Source organism: Poecilia mexicana, unplaced genomic scaffold, assembly GCF_051168715.1.
Source record: "Poecilia mexicana isolate PSO_F unplaced genomic scaffold, ASM5116871v1 scaffold_19, whole genome shotgun sequence".
NCBI lineage: Eukaryota > Metazoa > Chordata > Actinopteri > Cyprinodontiformes > Poeciliidae > Poecilia > Poecilia mexicana.
The window spans coordinates 6,503,394-6,517,617 of record NW_028263388.1 but is presented as its reverse complement, the minus strand read 5'-3'; the positions used below and the strand labels follow the sequence as shown (position 1 = coordinate 6,517,617).

Here is a 14,224-nt window from a genome sequence, read left to right as displayed (position 1 = left end):
TAACTATTAAGTTAAACTACCACTTGTTTCCCATTAATATCCAAATTCCTTCACTGAAGGGCTCATCATCTGAGCTACTGCTGCCATCAACTTAACATCGTCTCATTAACAACGGCCCAGGCTTTGAGTGATTAACACAGTCTCTTTCCTAGACAAACGTATTAACTGAGATTTTATGGCAACTCAGTAAAAGCTTAGCATTTAAATGAATACAGCAGATAAAAATATATTAACATGGGCTGGCATTCCCAATAGCTGTTAGCAATAAAATGCTAACAGCTATCCCATTTTTACCTGACCACAACCTAGAAACTTTCATGTTGAGATTCAAGCACATGAAAAGGCATATAAAAAAAAAAAATCAGGAAAGCACTTCAAGTTTTTTTTTCCTATACAGTCATACAAATAAGCCTGAAAGATTATAAATAGGCAACAATTTAAGTTTTTTTTTTTTTTTTTTACAAATATCCCAAAATGAACATTTATGATATAAGAAGAAAGCTGGCTATGTTTTTACATTTGGCAGATGTTTTTATCCAAGGCGACTTGCAGGTGAGGCTAGAACAACGTAGGTAACATCAGAGCGAACTATGAGCTTTTTAAGGCTAGGTCTTCAGCTAGATCTGCAAGAGTTTCTGGACGATAGACAGTGACCCCCCAGCTCTGATACAACTTGGTATTAACATCGCATGACAGAGTCTGGAGTGTTTTAAGTGCGGCATAGACATTGCTAGATTTCAAACCCTTGACAACCGGAGTAAGATAAGACACTAACCTTTGCGAGAACAGTCAGGTTGAGAGAGTCTTTTCCATTAACCACTTTGGAGTGGTAACTTGAAATAGGTACGGACAGCTAAAGGAAAGTGCAGCTCAATGAACACACCTATTCTCTTTTAGGCTGACTGAAGACCAGATGTGCCAGTGGCAGATATGTCAAAGCACAGGCTGGCTCCAGAGACCAGTTAGGAGAGCCTGTTAGTAGAACCTGGCAGTAGTCATGGCCAAGGACTGCACCAGGAGATGTGTGGTGTGATAGGTTGTTTATAAAGTTACATCAAAACAATCTTTTGACTTCTTGCAAAAAGAAAAAAAAAAAACTGGACTAAAAATAACATAAATATTGCAAGTGCCTGGCAAGATCACCTCCCCAGGAGACGCCCTGCTGGTGTTGTAAACATTTCTGCCTGCAGCTGGAACAGAGTTTGTGTAGCAGAAAGTAGCTATGAAATGTGTGAAAGCAAATGTCTAATCATTTAGGCCGTTTAATCTTATGACAGGGAGCACTTAAATGTAAACACCATGGGGAGAAGGCATTCAAAATGCAAAGCAGTAAAACCTTTGCTGCCAATAAGCCCCACAGACTGAGAGAACATCCAGTTCTCTGTAATGGCTTTTCGATACAGAATGTGAAACTGCTAGTGATTCATAAAAGAACTCAGTCATAGTTGTTAAGGTGAGACCCTGATCACATCTGTATATGTCACAACAACCCTGGGAAATGTCTTTCTTAAAGGCCTTCACACACTTGCTTCACGGTACGACAGCAACAGGTGTTTGCCAACCGTGTTTGTGAGATGTGATTACGTGACGGTGTGAGAACTGAGGCATCTGTGGTTCTCAGGGTGTTACTTTCAGGAAGTTGTGGTAAGATTTGGGTGGACCGCTATGAGACCAAGACGGAGAGGGGATGTTACTGACAAAAGCTCTGAAGAGATTAGTCGAGACTGAGATCAGGACAGCGCTGCAGGTAAACAGCTTCTCACGTTTGATATATTACATTTCACAATCAAGTGTAAGCTTGATATAAACCTTAATAGTTGATATTCTTATTTTAAGTTTGAATTTATGAGTATGAAAGGAGTAAGTGTTCACTAAAATGTGTTGTCAAAAATGCCCTCACATTTACATATTTAACATTTGCTGAACAAGTTTCTACTGATCAATTCTACTACACTAGTTTTTTTTTTAATCAGGAGAAGTATACATTTGTAAAATGTAAGAAAGAACAAACTTTAAGGAAAGATCAGCATCAACAAAGTTAAAGTAATGAATCGAATGGATTTCTTTAAAACCATTTTAGAGTATACAGTAAATCTTTTTTACTTATTGTTTGACTGCGGACTTCAAAAGTCACAGTGAATCTTTTATTAAAAAGGTTCTAAAATGTTCTTCATTTAAAGAGAAGCGTTTATCTATGGCATGTCATTTCTCATTAGGAAAGGTGTGGTTTGTCTGATGTACAATGCTTAGGACATGTGTTGCCACTCCTGGAAGAGTTCCTGTTGTGAAAAGTCAGTGGTTTTGAAACTTTATTTTAACAAGTCCAGATGGGTGTCTGCTGTTCCTCTTTTTAGATGCAAAACATCCTGAACACACCCTTTCCTTCTTCTCTGTGTTTCTACTCAGAGTTCTTTTCACATCAAGGTTCCACTCAACCAAGCAAGATGAAGAAATGTTCCACGGGAGATATAGCCTCTGCTTGTCACAGCTCTGTTAAAATGAGAGAAAAAGTGTGTCATGTAAATACCGTCGGCATCAGAGCACAGAGCAGAGAGAGTCCAGGGCCAAGATGTTCAACAACACCCAGCCACGTCCCCAGAGAGAGACCGAACTTGACGGTCTTGACATCCAACGTGAGCTTTCGCTCTCATCAGAGACGGTGGTCAGTTGACTTCTGTAAATGCCAGACACCGCCTGTCATCATGGTGAGGAAGAACAAGAAGGAACCCGACCCTCCTCAGCGCACTGCTTCCCTTCTGCGACTAGAGACATCCTCGCATTCGTCTTTCAAGCGATACTCATGCCCCACCATTGGGATCTTTTCATCGACGTCTTCCTCTTCTTCCTCCACCTCCTCCTGTTGTTCCCCAACTTCTGTTCCCACATCCGTCATCATCGGCCCAGATCCTTTAGGATGGAAAATACAACCCAAATCCAGGTCTAACTCATCTCAGAACCGCACCAAGAGGCTGTCTCTGCAAATCCCTCTCCCCACTCTCCCTACTCTCAGATCTCCAAACCCGGAGCCTTCGTCTCAAACCAAACCTGCACTCGCTCCCAAACCTTCCCGCCGCCACCACTCCGAGTCCTCTGCCTTCTTGAAATTGCTCGGGAAGACTCTGCCTGTGGTGACTCTTGAGCAGCTCCATGCCGTGCATCTCCGGCGAGTTAGCCTTTCCGATGAATCGGACGACGTCTTTGATGAGCCGGGTCAAAGCCAGGTAAGGGTGACTGCTTCACCTCGGAAAATACCGCCCCCTGTTCCAGAGAAGACGGCCATGGCCAGGAAAATAGCGCAGCTGATTGATTGTTCACGGCAGCCTCGCAGGCCGGTTACAGTCAATATCAACAAGATCACTGCAATGAAGCAAACGTCTGAACACTGGCAGAATAAGGGCCATAACAACATGTGTGCCACAAAAATGGGTGAGTTGCACATAGAAATAAACTTTCACAATCTTGTAAAGCACAGGTGTCAAACTCCAGTCCTCGAGGGCCGGTGTCCTGCAACTTTTAGATGTGCCTCTGCTGCACCACACCTGAATAGAATAATTAGGTCATTAGCAGGACTCTGGTGAACTTACCTACACAAGAAGGAGGTAATTAAGCCATTTCATTCCAGTGTTTTGTACCTGTGGTACATCTAAAAACTGCAGGACAGCGGCCCTCGAGGACTGGAGTTTGACACCCCTGTTGTAAAGGATGCAATTTGTTATCTACCGCTTAGTTCATTATTATTTATTAATCCAGCAAGAGGTGTACTGCAATGACTTTGATGATAGATGACGTTATGGGTATAAGGAAACATGACAAAATCCTGAGTGTGCTGGAAGGGCAACACTCAGATGGATCCCCAGATTTAGCTAATTTCAGCAAGATAAAAGCTGTTTAACAATTTCATAAAATAGCATTAGGTTGGTCACCGTTTTCTCAGCTGAAGAAACATCTGTGTTTGTATAAGACAAGGGTGCCCAACTCCAGTCCTTCAGAACCATCATCATGTAACTTTTAGATTCCCTTCTGCTCCAATGCTGGCATCACATTAGCAGTCATTTAGCTCTGCAGAAACCCCGTAATTAGAATTTCATTTAATTTAGGTATAAAAAATATGTTTGTCGATCTACTGGTGATATCAGTATATGCAGAACTTTTTCAACCTTTTTGAGGATTTCTTCATTTTCTACAAACTGATTGTTTGTAGACTACAGACTGATTGTGATTCTACAAATTGATCATTTTTAAACATGTCTGTGAAAATATTTATTTTATTTAACCATTTATTTCTGAAATATTCTAAAATTTCAGGTCAATTGGTAACATTTATGAGGGTTGTAGCAAGGTAGGAAGTGTTTTACTTTGAGGGCAGCATAATTAGTAACACCTGAGTTAAACTTCTGAATGAAGAATATTTATTGTGAAATACTCACTGAGAAAGCTGCTTTAAATCCATTTCACAGTCAGAGTTGAAAATTTGAAGACGCTGTTACAATTTTGGAAATTTAATGTCAGTTTCCTCGCCCACAAACATCACATTATCCTATGAAGTCAAGCTTTTTTGGAAAAAAATAAATAAATAAATACAAAATTATAAATGATGCATGAGGCAGTTTTTGCAGTTTGCCCCCACAACAAAGTGGACAGCCCAGAGTGTTTTTCATCCTGATTAACTTCCAATGATTTTCTTTAGGATGTGAAGAGAAGAAAGAGACGGCCTAACACTTGAAATCAATGCTAACAGCATTAACTTTCTTTCAGCCGAGCTGCATCTTGATAACGTCTGCAACAGGACAGGTGAACCCGGCACTTCCCCCGGCCGTGAAATGTGAGGAGATAACTGAAGAGTCTCCTCCTCAGCTTCACAAATTACGACCACGGGGTGTGAAACTGAGAGAACAAAGTGTTCCCGAAGACACATTCAGTCAAGTTTTTTTTTGTTTTTTTATGGTTTTATGCTCTAGGACTAATATTGCTGAAATTGTTGAAAACAAAAATGTCTCATTACTTCAATATTTTACTCCCCCACCCCCAAAGCATCTGTGCCGTCTTACAATTGCAGTTTGTGTTTTGTTTGTGAAAATTATTGGTGTGACTGAAAATGTTTGTACAAACCCAGGTATGCAATTACTTTTGAATTAAATTTAGTAAAATTTGTTTATATGCAATTACCTCATCTGAGTTGAACAAAAAGTCTGAAACAAAGATAATGAGGCATCGTGATTTAACTACCGTTTGTCGACATGTCAGATTATGTGTATGAAAAACAGCAGATTCCCTTTATTATTAAAAACAACAACATGGACATGAGAATAGTGAATTTATCCAGCAAAAATTAGCTTTTTATGAATAAGATTTCAAACTAAATCCAAATGTGCACAACCCGAGTTTACAATAAATCTGACATTTCCCTTCCTAGCGGGATTCAATTCTTCTTCATAATGTAATAGGTTTGCAGCTCTGGGAGGTGTAGATAACCACAGAAATGTTATTAACACATTAATCCTCATCCACATTTTAATTCCCGTACATCCAGGACCCACTAACCCAGAGTGGGTGATAAGATTGTAAAGAACCTTTTTATGGAGAAGAAACTTGTTAATAAGCGTATGAAGCTGTCTGTTGCCCCGCGGCTTCCTCATAAAGTGACAATGAAACTTTAAACAAGCTTCAGATGCGGTTATGTTCAAAACCTCTACTCTGACAGAAGCATCTGAGGGGGAAAACCAGTCTCTACCTAAATATCATGCTACATATTGCACATATTAAGGTGAAGCCTGGAAGATTTCCTTCGCTTTTTAACCTCGTCACCAAATATTTTAGCTTTCGTTGGTGTGGAAACGTATTTGGAACATAAAAAACATGGAACAGTGGTGAACCTTCCCAGGACTGGATGCCTCACCAAAGTTACCAGGGATGCACCGATTTGACAGTTTGGGCCGATATCAATATCCAAAATTAATATTGCTGTTATGGTAAATAACCAATATTAACTGATGCATACATTTTATGAATGTTTCACAATCCTTTTGACGATAAAAAAAAAAACAATGACACTGACTTCATCACTGCTTCAGTTAAACTCTCCACAATCCTACACTGCATCACTGTCACATGACCAACCAAATGAGGATGCACAATACAGAGTTCTGTTAATCTACTTGGTTTACTTATTTTCTGTTAATCTACTTAGTTTAAATAGAGGTGAAGATAGGATAAGATAGGTTTAGGAAGTAAAGAAAGTAAGGTGCAGAAGTTGAGACGCAGCATGTGTCTCGGCTCCTATCAGTCACACATCCCAGATGATTTGCACTCGACTCATCCTGATGTTACAACAAATGACCAGATAGAAAGCAACAGAGAGGCTTTTACTAATGTAATGCTTCAGTGTGTTCTGTATTTTTTGTGTCTTTATGATGTAAAGCACTTTGAACTGCTTTGTTGCTGAAATGTGATATACAAATAAACTTGATTTGATAAAAGCTAAAAATGGGAGAAGTTACAATGTTAACATTAATGGAGATCTAAAAATAAAAGCAGTAAAATCTGAATTATAATACGTTGGGTTTACTTCAGGTGTGAGTCACATCGGATCAGGCGTTGAATTTTCTTGGCTCGATGGAAACTCTATTGAAGATGCACACACTCTGGTGGAAAATATTTTCTGCTTTTAAATTCAGACAAAACAGAAGTCGCTGAAATTAACCGTTAGTAGTGATTGTCCGGGACCTGCTGTTTACAGGTATGTCACAAAAAATTGGAATGCTGTGAAAAAGTTAAGTTTTGATTGTCATGATCTGATCCGTGTTTCTGTGTATTTATTTTTAAGGGTTTTCTGTGTTCAGTTCCTTCCTGTGAGTCTCTGTCTCTGCGTCTTCCCCGTTGATTGCTTCCCAGGTGTGTCTAGTTACCTGATTACCCTCCCTGTGTATTTAAGTCCACCTGTTGTCTCTGTCTCTTGTTGGGTCCTTGTCAAACGTATGTCATTAGTCTGCCTGCAATCACAGTAGAACTGTGAAGTCCTGTGTTGGTCTAGCTCTCGTTTTCAGTCTTCAGGTTTTCAGTTGCTACCGGTAATTAGCTGTGTGCTAACTCTCTGCCATGCTGCCTGATCTGGACTGTTTTGAGGATCTTCGTTAAAGTCATCATTTTCTTCTACAACCTGGGTCTCTGCGTCTCTCCTCACCACCTCTCACCCACCGCACCTGACATTGATCCCTATTTCAGAAAGTAAAACTCATACAGATTCGTCACACACTGACATTTCTTTCTTCTAATTCTGATCACTATGGCTTACCGATAAAAAAACTAAATTCAACCAGAGCAGGCTGGAAACAACCATTTACAAAAGTCAATTTTCTGAGGCTCAAGTAATATAAAAAACAGAAGGAAGTACGATTTCAAAAGTAAAACTGTGTACCACTTTAAAGTAAATGTGCATTTCTGTGCATGAAGTAAAATTATGGAATAGTTTGGATGAGGAGTAGGAAAAAAATCCTCTATGAATCCATTTAAAACATTTACAAGAAAAAATTACTAAATCTAATATATTTTTGAGTTAAAGAGGAGAATGATATACTGTTTGAAGTTTATATGGTTAATTTCATGTATATCCCTGAAAATGTGCTTTGTACTTAGGGACAGGTTTGTAGAATATTGTGCTTCTCCCTGCTTCCTTTTCATAAGTGTATTAGTTAATTAATGATGAAATTTGTTAAGTCGAGTGAATAAACTGACTGACTGAAGAAGACATACATGTGGGAGAGGTTTAGTTTGGAATTAAATTGTGTAATAAAATATTAATCCTCAAAAGGAAATGACATCAGAAATATAGAGAAATTCATTCAAAATAAGAAGAGTTGACAAAAAGAGGTGATGTTGAATTCTCCAGATACTGCTGTGAATGCACTGGGACTCAGTTTTTAGATTTAAATACATTTTGTGAGCTGCAGGGGCCAAACCGATGCTTCATGCTCTGCATCACTTCCTGCAGACTCCAACCAGCATGCTGCTCTCTGTCTGCAGTCTGAAAGCCAAGTGAGGAGGTTCTGCTGTTCAGTCAAGATCCTACAGCTCTGTCACTTCTCATTGTTGGCACTTCAAGGACTAATTTACTTCCCAGACACCTTAATCACCATGACAATCATGTGAAGAAATAGTTTCAAATTTCTCCTCCTTCCTTTTTCGTTTGGCTCCTGCTACTTAACCTGCCAAGGAGCTCAATCTTTTCCCAGGTGTCTGTGGGATCATTTTAAAAGCTCAGTCAGCTGCACTTGCATGCTAAATAATAATATAAAAGAAGTATTTCTGCCATGATTACAAATGAGAACAGATGTTAGGAAGTGCCACAAGTACCGCCAGCAATCACTGAGAGGCAGCACAGCATCCTAACAATGTAAAAAGAGAAAAGGGGCCAGTAGAGAATCTTAAGCCGCCACTGATTGTTTCATCCTGACATCCAGCAGAGATGTTTCTACTGTTTCCTGATTCCTTCCATGTCTATTTTAATTCTAAATTAAAATAAAATCAGAATATAAAATTACACATTTGAACAAAATTGATCAGTGTCAGGTTAAAGTATAAACTCCCAGTTAAGGATTCTCAATTTTGTTTTGTTAAAACTACAAACTTTAATATATTTTGAAGCTGCAGTATGCAACTTTTATTAAAACAAATAAATAAATATTTGTTGAAACTGTCACAATGTTGACACTATGTTATGAGACAGAATCTGTCAGAACAATGAGTAGAAAATGTTAAAGTGCTCTTCTGCCTTCTCCCTGTGCTAATTAGAAATAACCAATCAGAGCCAGGAGGTGGGTCTAAGCGCTGTCAATCACTCTCCGTGTGACCTGCTCATTTCCTCCCTGATGTGTCTGCTGTTTTCATGTTTTCTCACTAATGCTCCCTGACCAACATTTAATGTCTTAATAGAACGGCAAGTATTTATAACGAGAATATTCTCTTTTTGTTACTTCTGAAGGCAACTGGATTGAACAGGATTTTCTTTATCAAGGTTATCAAGGTAAGAGGAGCAGAATACAAATGCTGGCTGTATCTCTTTTCCATTAAGCATTAATTCTGCAAACTAAACATCATAATGAGTTAAAGTGTTAAGTTGCATTTTTTCCTGGTGTTTTAATGTGAAACAAGAAGCAAAAATACCACATAAATTCACAGATCGTAAAAACACTGTAAAATGCATTTCATCTGTTATTTCCTTAAATTTATTTGTACATTTAGAATCATGCTGACAGCAACTGAGCCACTGTCTTGCTATGTTTTATTTCTTTTTTAAATGCAGGCTGCAGTGACAGGCACTGACAGCAAAAATCGCTATTTTTCTTATGCCGTGACACCTGGAAAAGAAGGACTGCATGACATGTCACATAGTGTGAAGCCACATTTCGGGTCACCAGCATGCATATGTGGGGAAAACAGGGCAAGCTTCCACCTCTGATGTCTCGTCTGAGAATAACACTATTTTTTAAAATGAATAAACTTGTTTATTCCACTGTTTTGACTTCAGACACCTGGATTCCTCTGTATCAGGGGTTCTCATACTTAATGTTCAAACTTCTAATCTTATTTCTAGATATGATCTAAGGTACATAACTAGAAAATACATTTTGATTTGACTGAATCTGCTTACAAAGCAATAGATGGATGGCTTAATGTGTACATTTAACAGTGAAGCATAATGGGAGCTTCAATTGGATAAAAAATGGAAACTTAAAACATTACAAATGTAACGTCTCATACCTCCACATAAAGTGGCTTTCTTTAAACACAAGAATAAAAAAGTATAAAGAGTATAAAGTGCAAAAACAGGAAAACTTTCCATGAGGCACTGACTGCCTTTGTTAAACTAATGCTAATTTGCTAACGCTAATGAGCTTTTAAATGGACTGCTCAATGTGCTGATGGCAGAAACAACTTACCATTCCAGGAAAACGTTTAATCAGCAGTCTTGGTTTCAACGCTAACTAGCCTCAGCATTCACGGCAGGCTGTTTTTTGGACCTAGCTGTAGCGTAAAATGGCAAGTTGCTGAGGCTAGTTAGCAATTAATTCAACGTGCTTATGGCGGAGAAATAAATTTCTGTTTAAGAAAAACTTTTTGTCTGCCATCGTCAGTGCCAATGCTAACTAGCCTGAGCATTCACGGCAGGCTCGGTGGTGTGGAGCTAGCTGCAGCGTAGCGGAGAGCCAGGAGGAGGATGTGAACAGTAGCAGGTAGGAGGCAGAGGAGCCTGATGTTTTCACAAATGATCCTTCTCATGTTATACTATCACAACATAGTGACAGTTTTAGCAAATATTTCTAAGTTACATAAGGTATAGAGCTGTCTATTTTCATAAGCAAGATTAACCATGAAGCTGAAGTGAATCTATTCTAGAAATTTTCCTGCGAATTGATTTCAAGTAAATAACCGAAACTTCCGAAAAAGTGTGAGTGAGCTGGACAGATGGAGTCCGAGAAGAAATAACGAGACGGGACATAAAGAGGGACAGGAGGAAATCTTCTTCCACCCAGCGGGGTGAGCAGCACGGGCTGAACAGGCTGAACACACCGACGCTTATTAGTTTGCATGAGCGCGGGACGGCACATCATGTGAGCATTGTCAGAATTTGTTTACCCAATATGTGCATGAGTTTGCATATGTGGGTGTTCAAACTTCTCTGCTTGGTTTGGCAGCACAGTCAAGAAAAGGCAGGGAAAAAAACACAAGGTTATCATCAAGACTAGACACTCTGAACCTGATCCCACCTCATTATCCCTGTTACAGCTCGCCGAGAGGCTTCTGTGAAATGCTCAACATTTCTAGCCGCAGGGTTTTGATTTTAGACATTCATATAAGTTCCTCTATAGGTGACGTATGTCAAAATGCTGCAGAAATGTCAGTACAGGTTCTTCTGAAACATTCGTCACATGTTTCTTCATCATAGTGTAGCAGTCTGGCCTCAGAGTAATTCGGCATTTAATCCTACATTTTAATAACAGTGTGTTTAGGACTATTTCATACAGATGGTCAATATTAATACTTCACACAGTGACAATGAAGTTTTGATATTGATTGCATCAAGTTTTTTTTTTTTTCTGGATTCTAGTACGCCTCATGTAAGAATGTTTTATTAGCCATTATCAGCAAACTCGTGGGATTTATGTCAACTTCGTTCAATTTATTCGATTACCTCCATTTTAGAAATTATATTTTATCAGGGATTAGGGTTTGCAGAAATTGGGATTTAAACTTTTTAAATTAAAATTTTCTCTCAAAATACAGCTGTTTTGAAGGATTCAACTGAGAATACATTGTTCATAATTGAAGCAAACTGGGAATGAAGCTATTAAAGTTTCTCCTGGCAGGCTAGAAAAATGAATTAACAATCTATTCTTTGTACTTTACATAACGATGGGACACAGGCTGGCCTTTTCATGCTGCTTCCATCCGCCACTGATAAGCCAGCTAACAGTGGGGACGGCTTTTTAGGAAAAAAAAACACATGAAAAAAAACACTGTGGTTACCATGGAGGCGAAGGGCAGGGAGCTTCAAGGAAAAAGCAGCACAGGCAGAAGAAAATGAGACAGATTTAAAATCGTAATATAAGACAAATTTACTGAAATTACAAAACATATGAAACTTTGACAATAATTTAATTATTACTATAGCCGGAAATATATGGGCCGCTGCTTGTAAAGTTACACAGAAAAAAAAGAACAGCAACATTTGTTTTTTTGGGTTTTTTTTTTAAGGATGTCATGGAGAAAAAGATATGGGTTTTCATTTTCAAAATTATATTGAATGTATAGTTCAAAATTATACATTTATTTCACAAGCTAAATATTTAGTTTACAAATTAAATAGTTAGCTACCAAGTGTTATATTCAGCTAGTAGGATAAATATTTAAGTTACAAATTAAACAAGTACTTAGTTTGTGAACTAAATATTTAATATAGTTGTGAATATTTAGTTCACAAACTAAATATTTAGATCTAAATTAAATATTTATTTTAACTAAATATTTTTCTCCAAACAAAATATTAAATTTTCCAAACTAAACATTTAATTCTCAAGCAAAACATTTATTTTCCAAACTAAATATTTTGCTCAAAACTAAATATTTAGCAAGCAGGCTAAACACACGGCTGGTTACCAAATTATTTAGGTTGTTAGCTAAATATTTTGCTTGCAACTAATTGCTTAGGTCGATGCTAAATATTTAGCTAATATGCTAATTAGTTCATTACTCTAATTAGCTGCGAGCTAATTAGCTCAAAGTGAAAGCTGGATTTTGCAGACTTCTGTATGAACTTTACTGGACACTACATTATTTTTCTCTTTCTAAATAAACCAGAATATTATTGTTTATTTTTAATTGTGCAACTTGGTCTGCCATTTTTTTCTTTTTCTTCCCCCCCTCCATTCTGCGTAAACATTTATCCAGTCGTGTGCCAGCAGACACCAGGTGTACATCTCATTGATTTCTACTCTGTTGATAAGGGAATGTCTCAGAAAAACAAATCTTTCCTGCTGCAGGAAGGTTTTCATTGATTTAAAGATTTAGTGATCTCCCTCCCCTCGTGGCCTTTGAGCGGGAGCATGTTGGTCAATAGAAGCCCCGCTGTATGTTTGTGCTTCCAGCCGCACTTCTTGAGTTTTTTTTTTTTTTTGGCATTTAAGCAGAAATCCTAACCCATCAGGGTGTCCAGGTGCCATGGCAGCAGCTGTACGGCCTCGATACGGGCGTCTTAAAACCTTCAGCTTGCTGAAATGTTACCGCTCCACACGGCTGATGATGATGTGTCTTTTAGAGATTAGGCAGCAGCCTGAGGTGATGTTATTTGGCTGCTTCCAGCACTTTCTACTCAGTGATTTGTTTCATTTGTTCTGATTATTCAAATTAAGCTGCAGACGGCTGTAATTACACCAAAAGACCAAACAAGCTCGGAACATTTTAGCATAATTTGAATTGAAAACTGGACACACCCACCATTGTGGGAGACAATAACGCTCCAATTAAATGTCAGCAGGGATGGCAGAAAAAAGAAGGTATTACTCAAGAAGTAGTTGGCATGACGACAATCACAGGACGACAGTAAGTTATCAATTAAGTCCCTGATGTGGATGGGTGTAATTATAGCTTTTATATTCTGAAAGACAAACATGATTTTTGCCTGTGTATCATTAAACTACTTGAAAGCACTTAGTATTGCCATGTTTTGAGGTTTCAGCTATGGAGACAAATAAAACATTGTACACAGCTGTGTGATGATGATAATAATGCTTTCACTCTTAATTAAACTGAAATGTGTCAGTTTAACAAACTATCTTATGTAACTATTCAAGCATGTGCTGAAAAGCATCGAGTCACTATGACAACGGTGAAATCAGGTGACAATGACCTTTAATCAAATTTACCTATGTACATTTAGACGCATGCAGTTCAAGTGTGATGTCATCAGTTTGTGGAGATTTTCAGAATAAAACAAAGCTAAAGATGGAGAACACTGGACAGGAAGCAACAAAGCTAAAGATATTACAGCTCTGTTTTATCCCACACGTGTGGGAGATTTTAGTTTTACATTAATACTGTCTGTTCTCTTGGGAGCAGAGAACACTGGACAGGAAGCAACAAAGCTGACTGTGCCAACAGACTAGATGATAGTTTTTATCTTGCTTTAGCATGAGCATTTATTGATCAAACAGAAACAAGGACTGTACTATTAGATGATGCAGTATCACACCGTAAATAACAAAAAAAGGGGAATCCCACAAGGTTCAGTGTTGGGACACCAACTTTTTAGTTTAAGTCTAGAAGTCATTGAAGTGTCGGGATACAATCTACATTTCAACAGATGCTATTTTTTGTGACTGAAAAATTATTGTAGAAATATTGTTGACATAAAGGTAAACCTCAAAAATGTAATTTTTCCACTTTAATGAAACAACATTTATTATCTTCGGTGACCATAAAAGGAAACATTTACTATGGGAGTTGATTAAATCCCAATATAAAATGTACCTGAACTTGTCTTAAAAGTATTTATACAATGAAAAGTATGCAAAAATATTGCAAACTTCAATAAAACTAAAAGTGTTTTGAACATAACATCTTATTTTTTGTGCCGTCTGTTTTTGACTTTCTATATAAGGATTTTGGCAACACTAGTGTGACCAATTCTAAACCTTTGCTTTACTAAACAAAGCAGTATGAATATTACATA

The 14,224-nt window shown here is 38.0% G+C and overlaps 2 protein-coding genes across 2 annotated transcripts in view; one reads left to right on the top strand and one right to left on the bottom strand.

Moving 5' to 3' along the window:
• LOC106904111 (ras-related protein Rab-26-like) overlaps positions 1-14,224 on the bottom strand; it is an 82,821-nt gene that overhangs the window by 13,679 nt on the left and 54,918 nt on the right. The gene's annotated exons all lie outside the window — the stretch shown is intronic.
• Positions 1,606-6,545, top strand: LOC106904110 (uncharacterized). Its single transcript, XM_014968268.2, has 3 exons — positions 1,606-1,747; positions 2,407-3,426; positions 4,756-6,545. Exons 2-3 carry the CDS (start codon positions 2,445-2,447, stop codon positions 4,824-4,826), a joined length of 1,053 nt encoding a protein of 350 aa, XP_014823754.2. The 5' UTR covers positions 1,606-1,747; positions 2,407-2,444; the 3' UTR covers positions 4,827-6,545.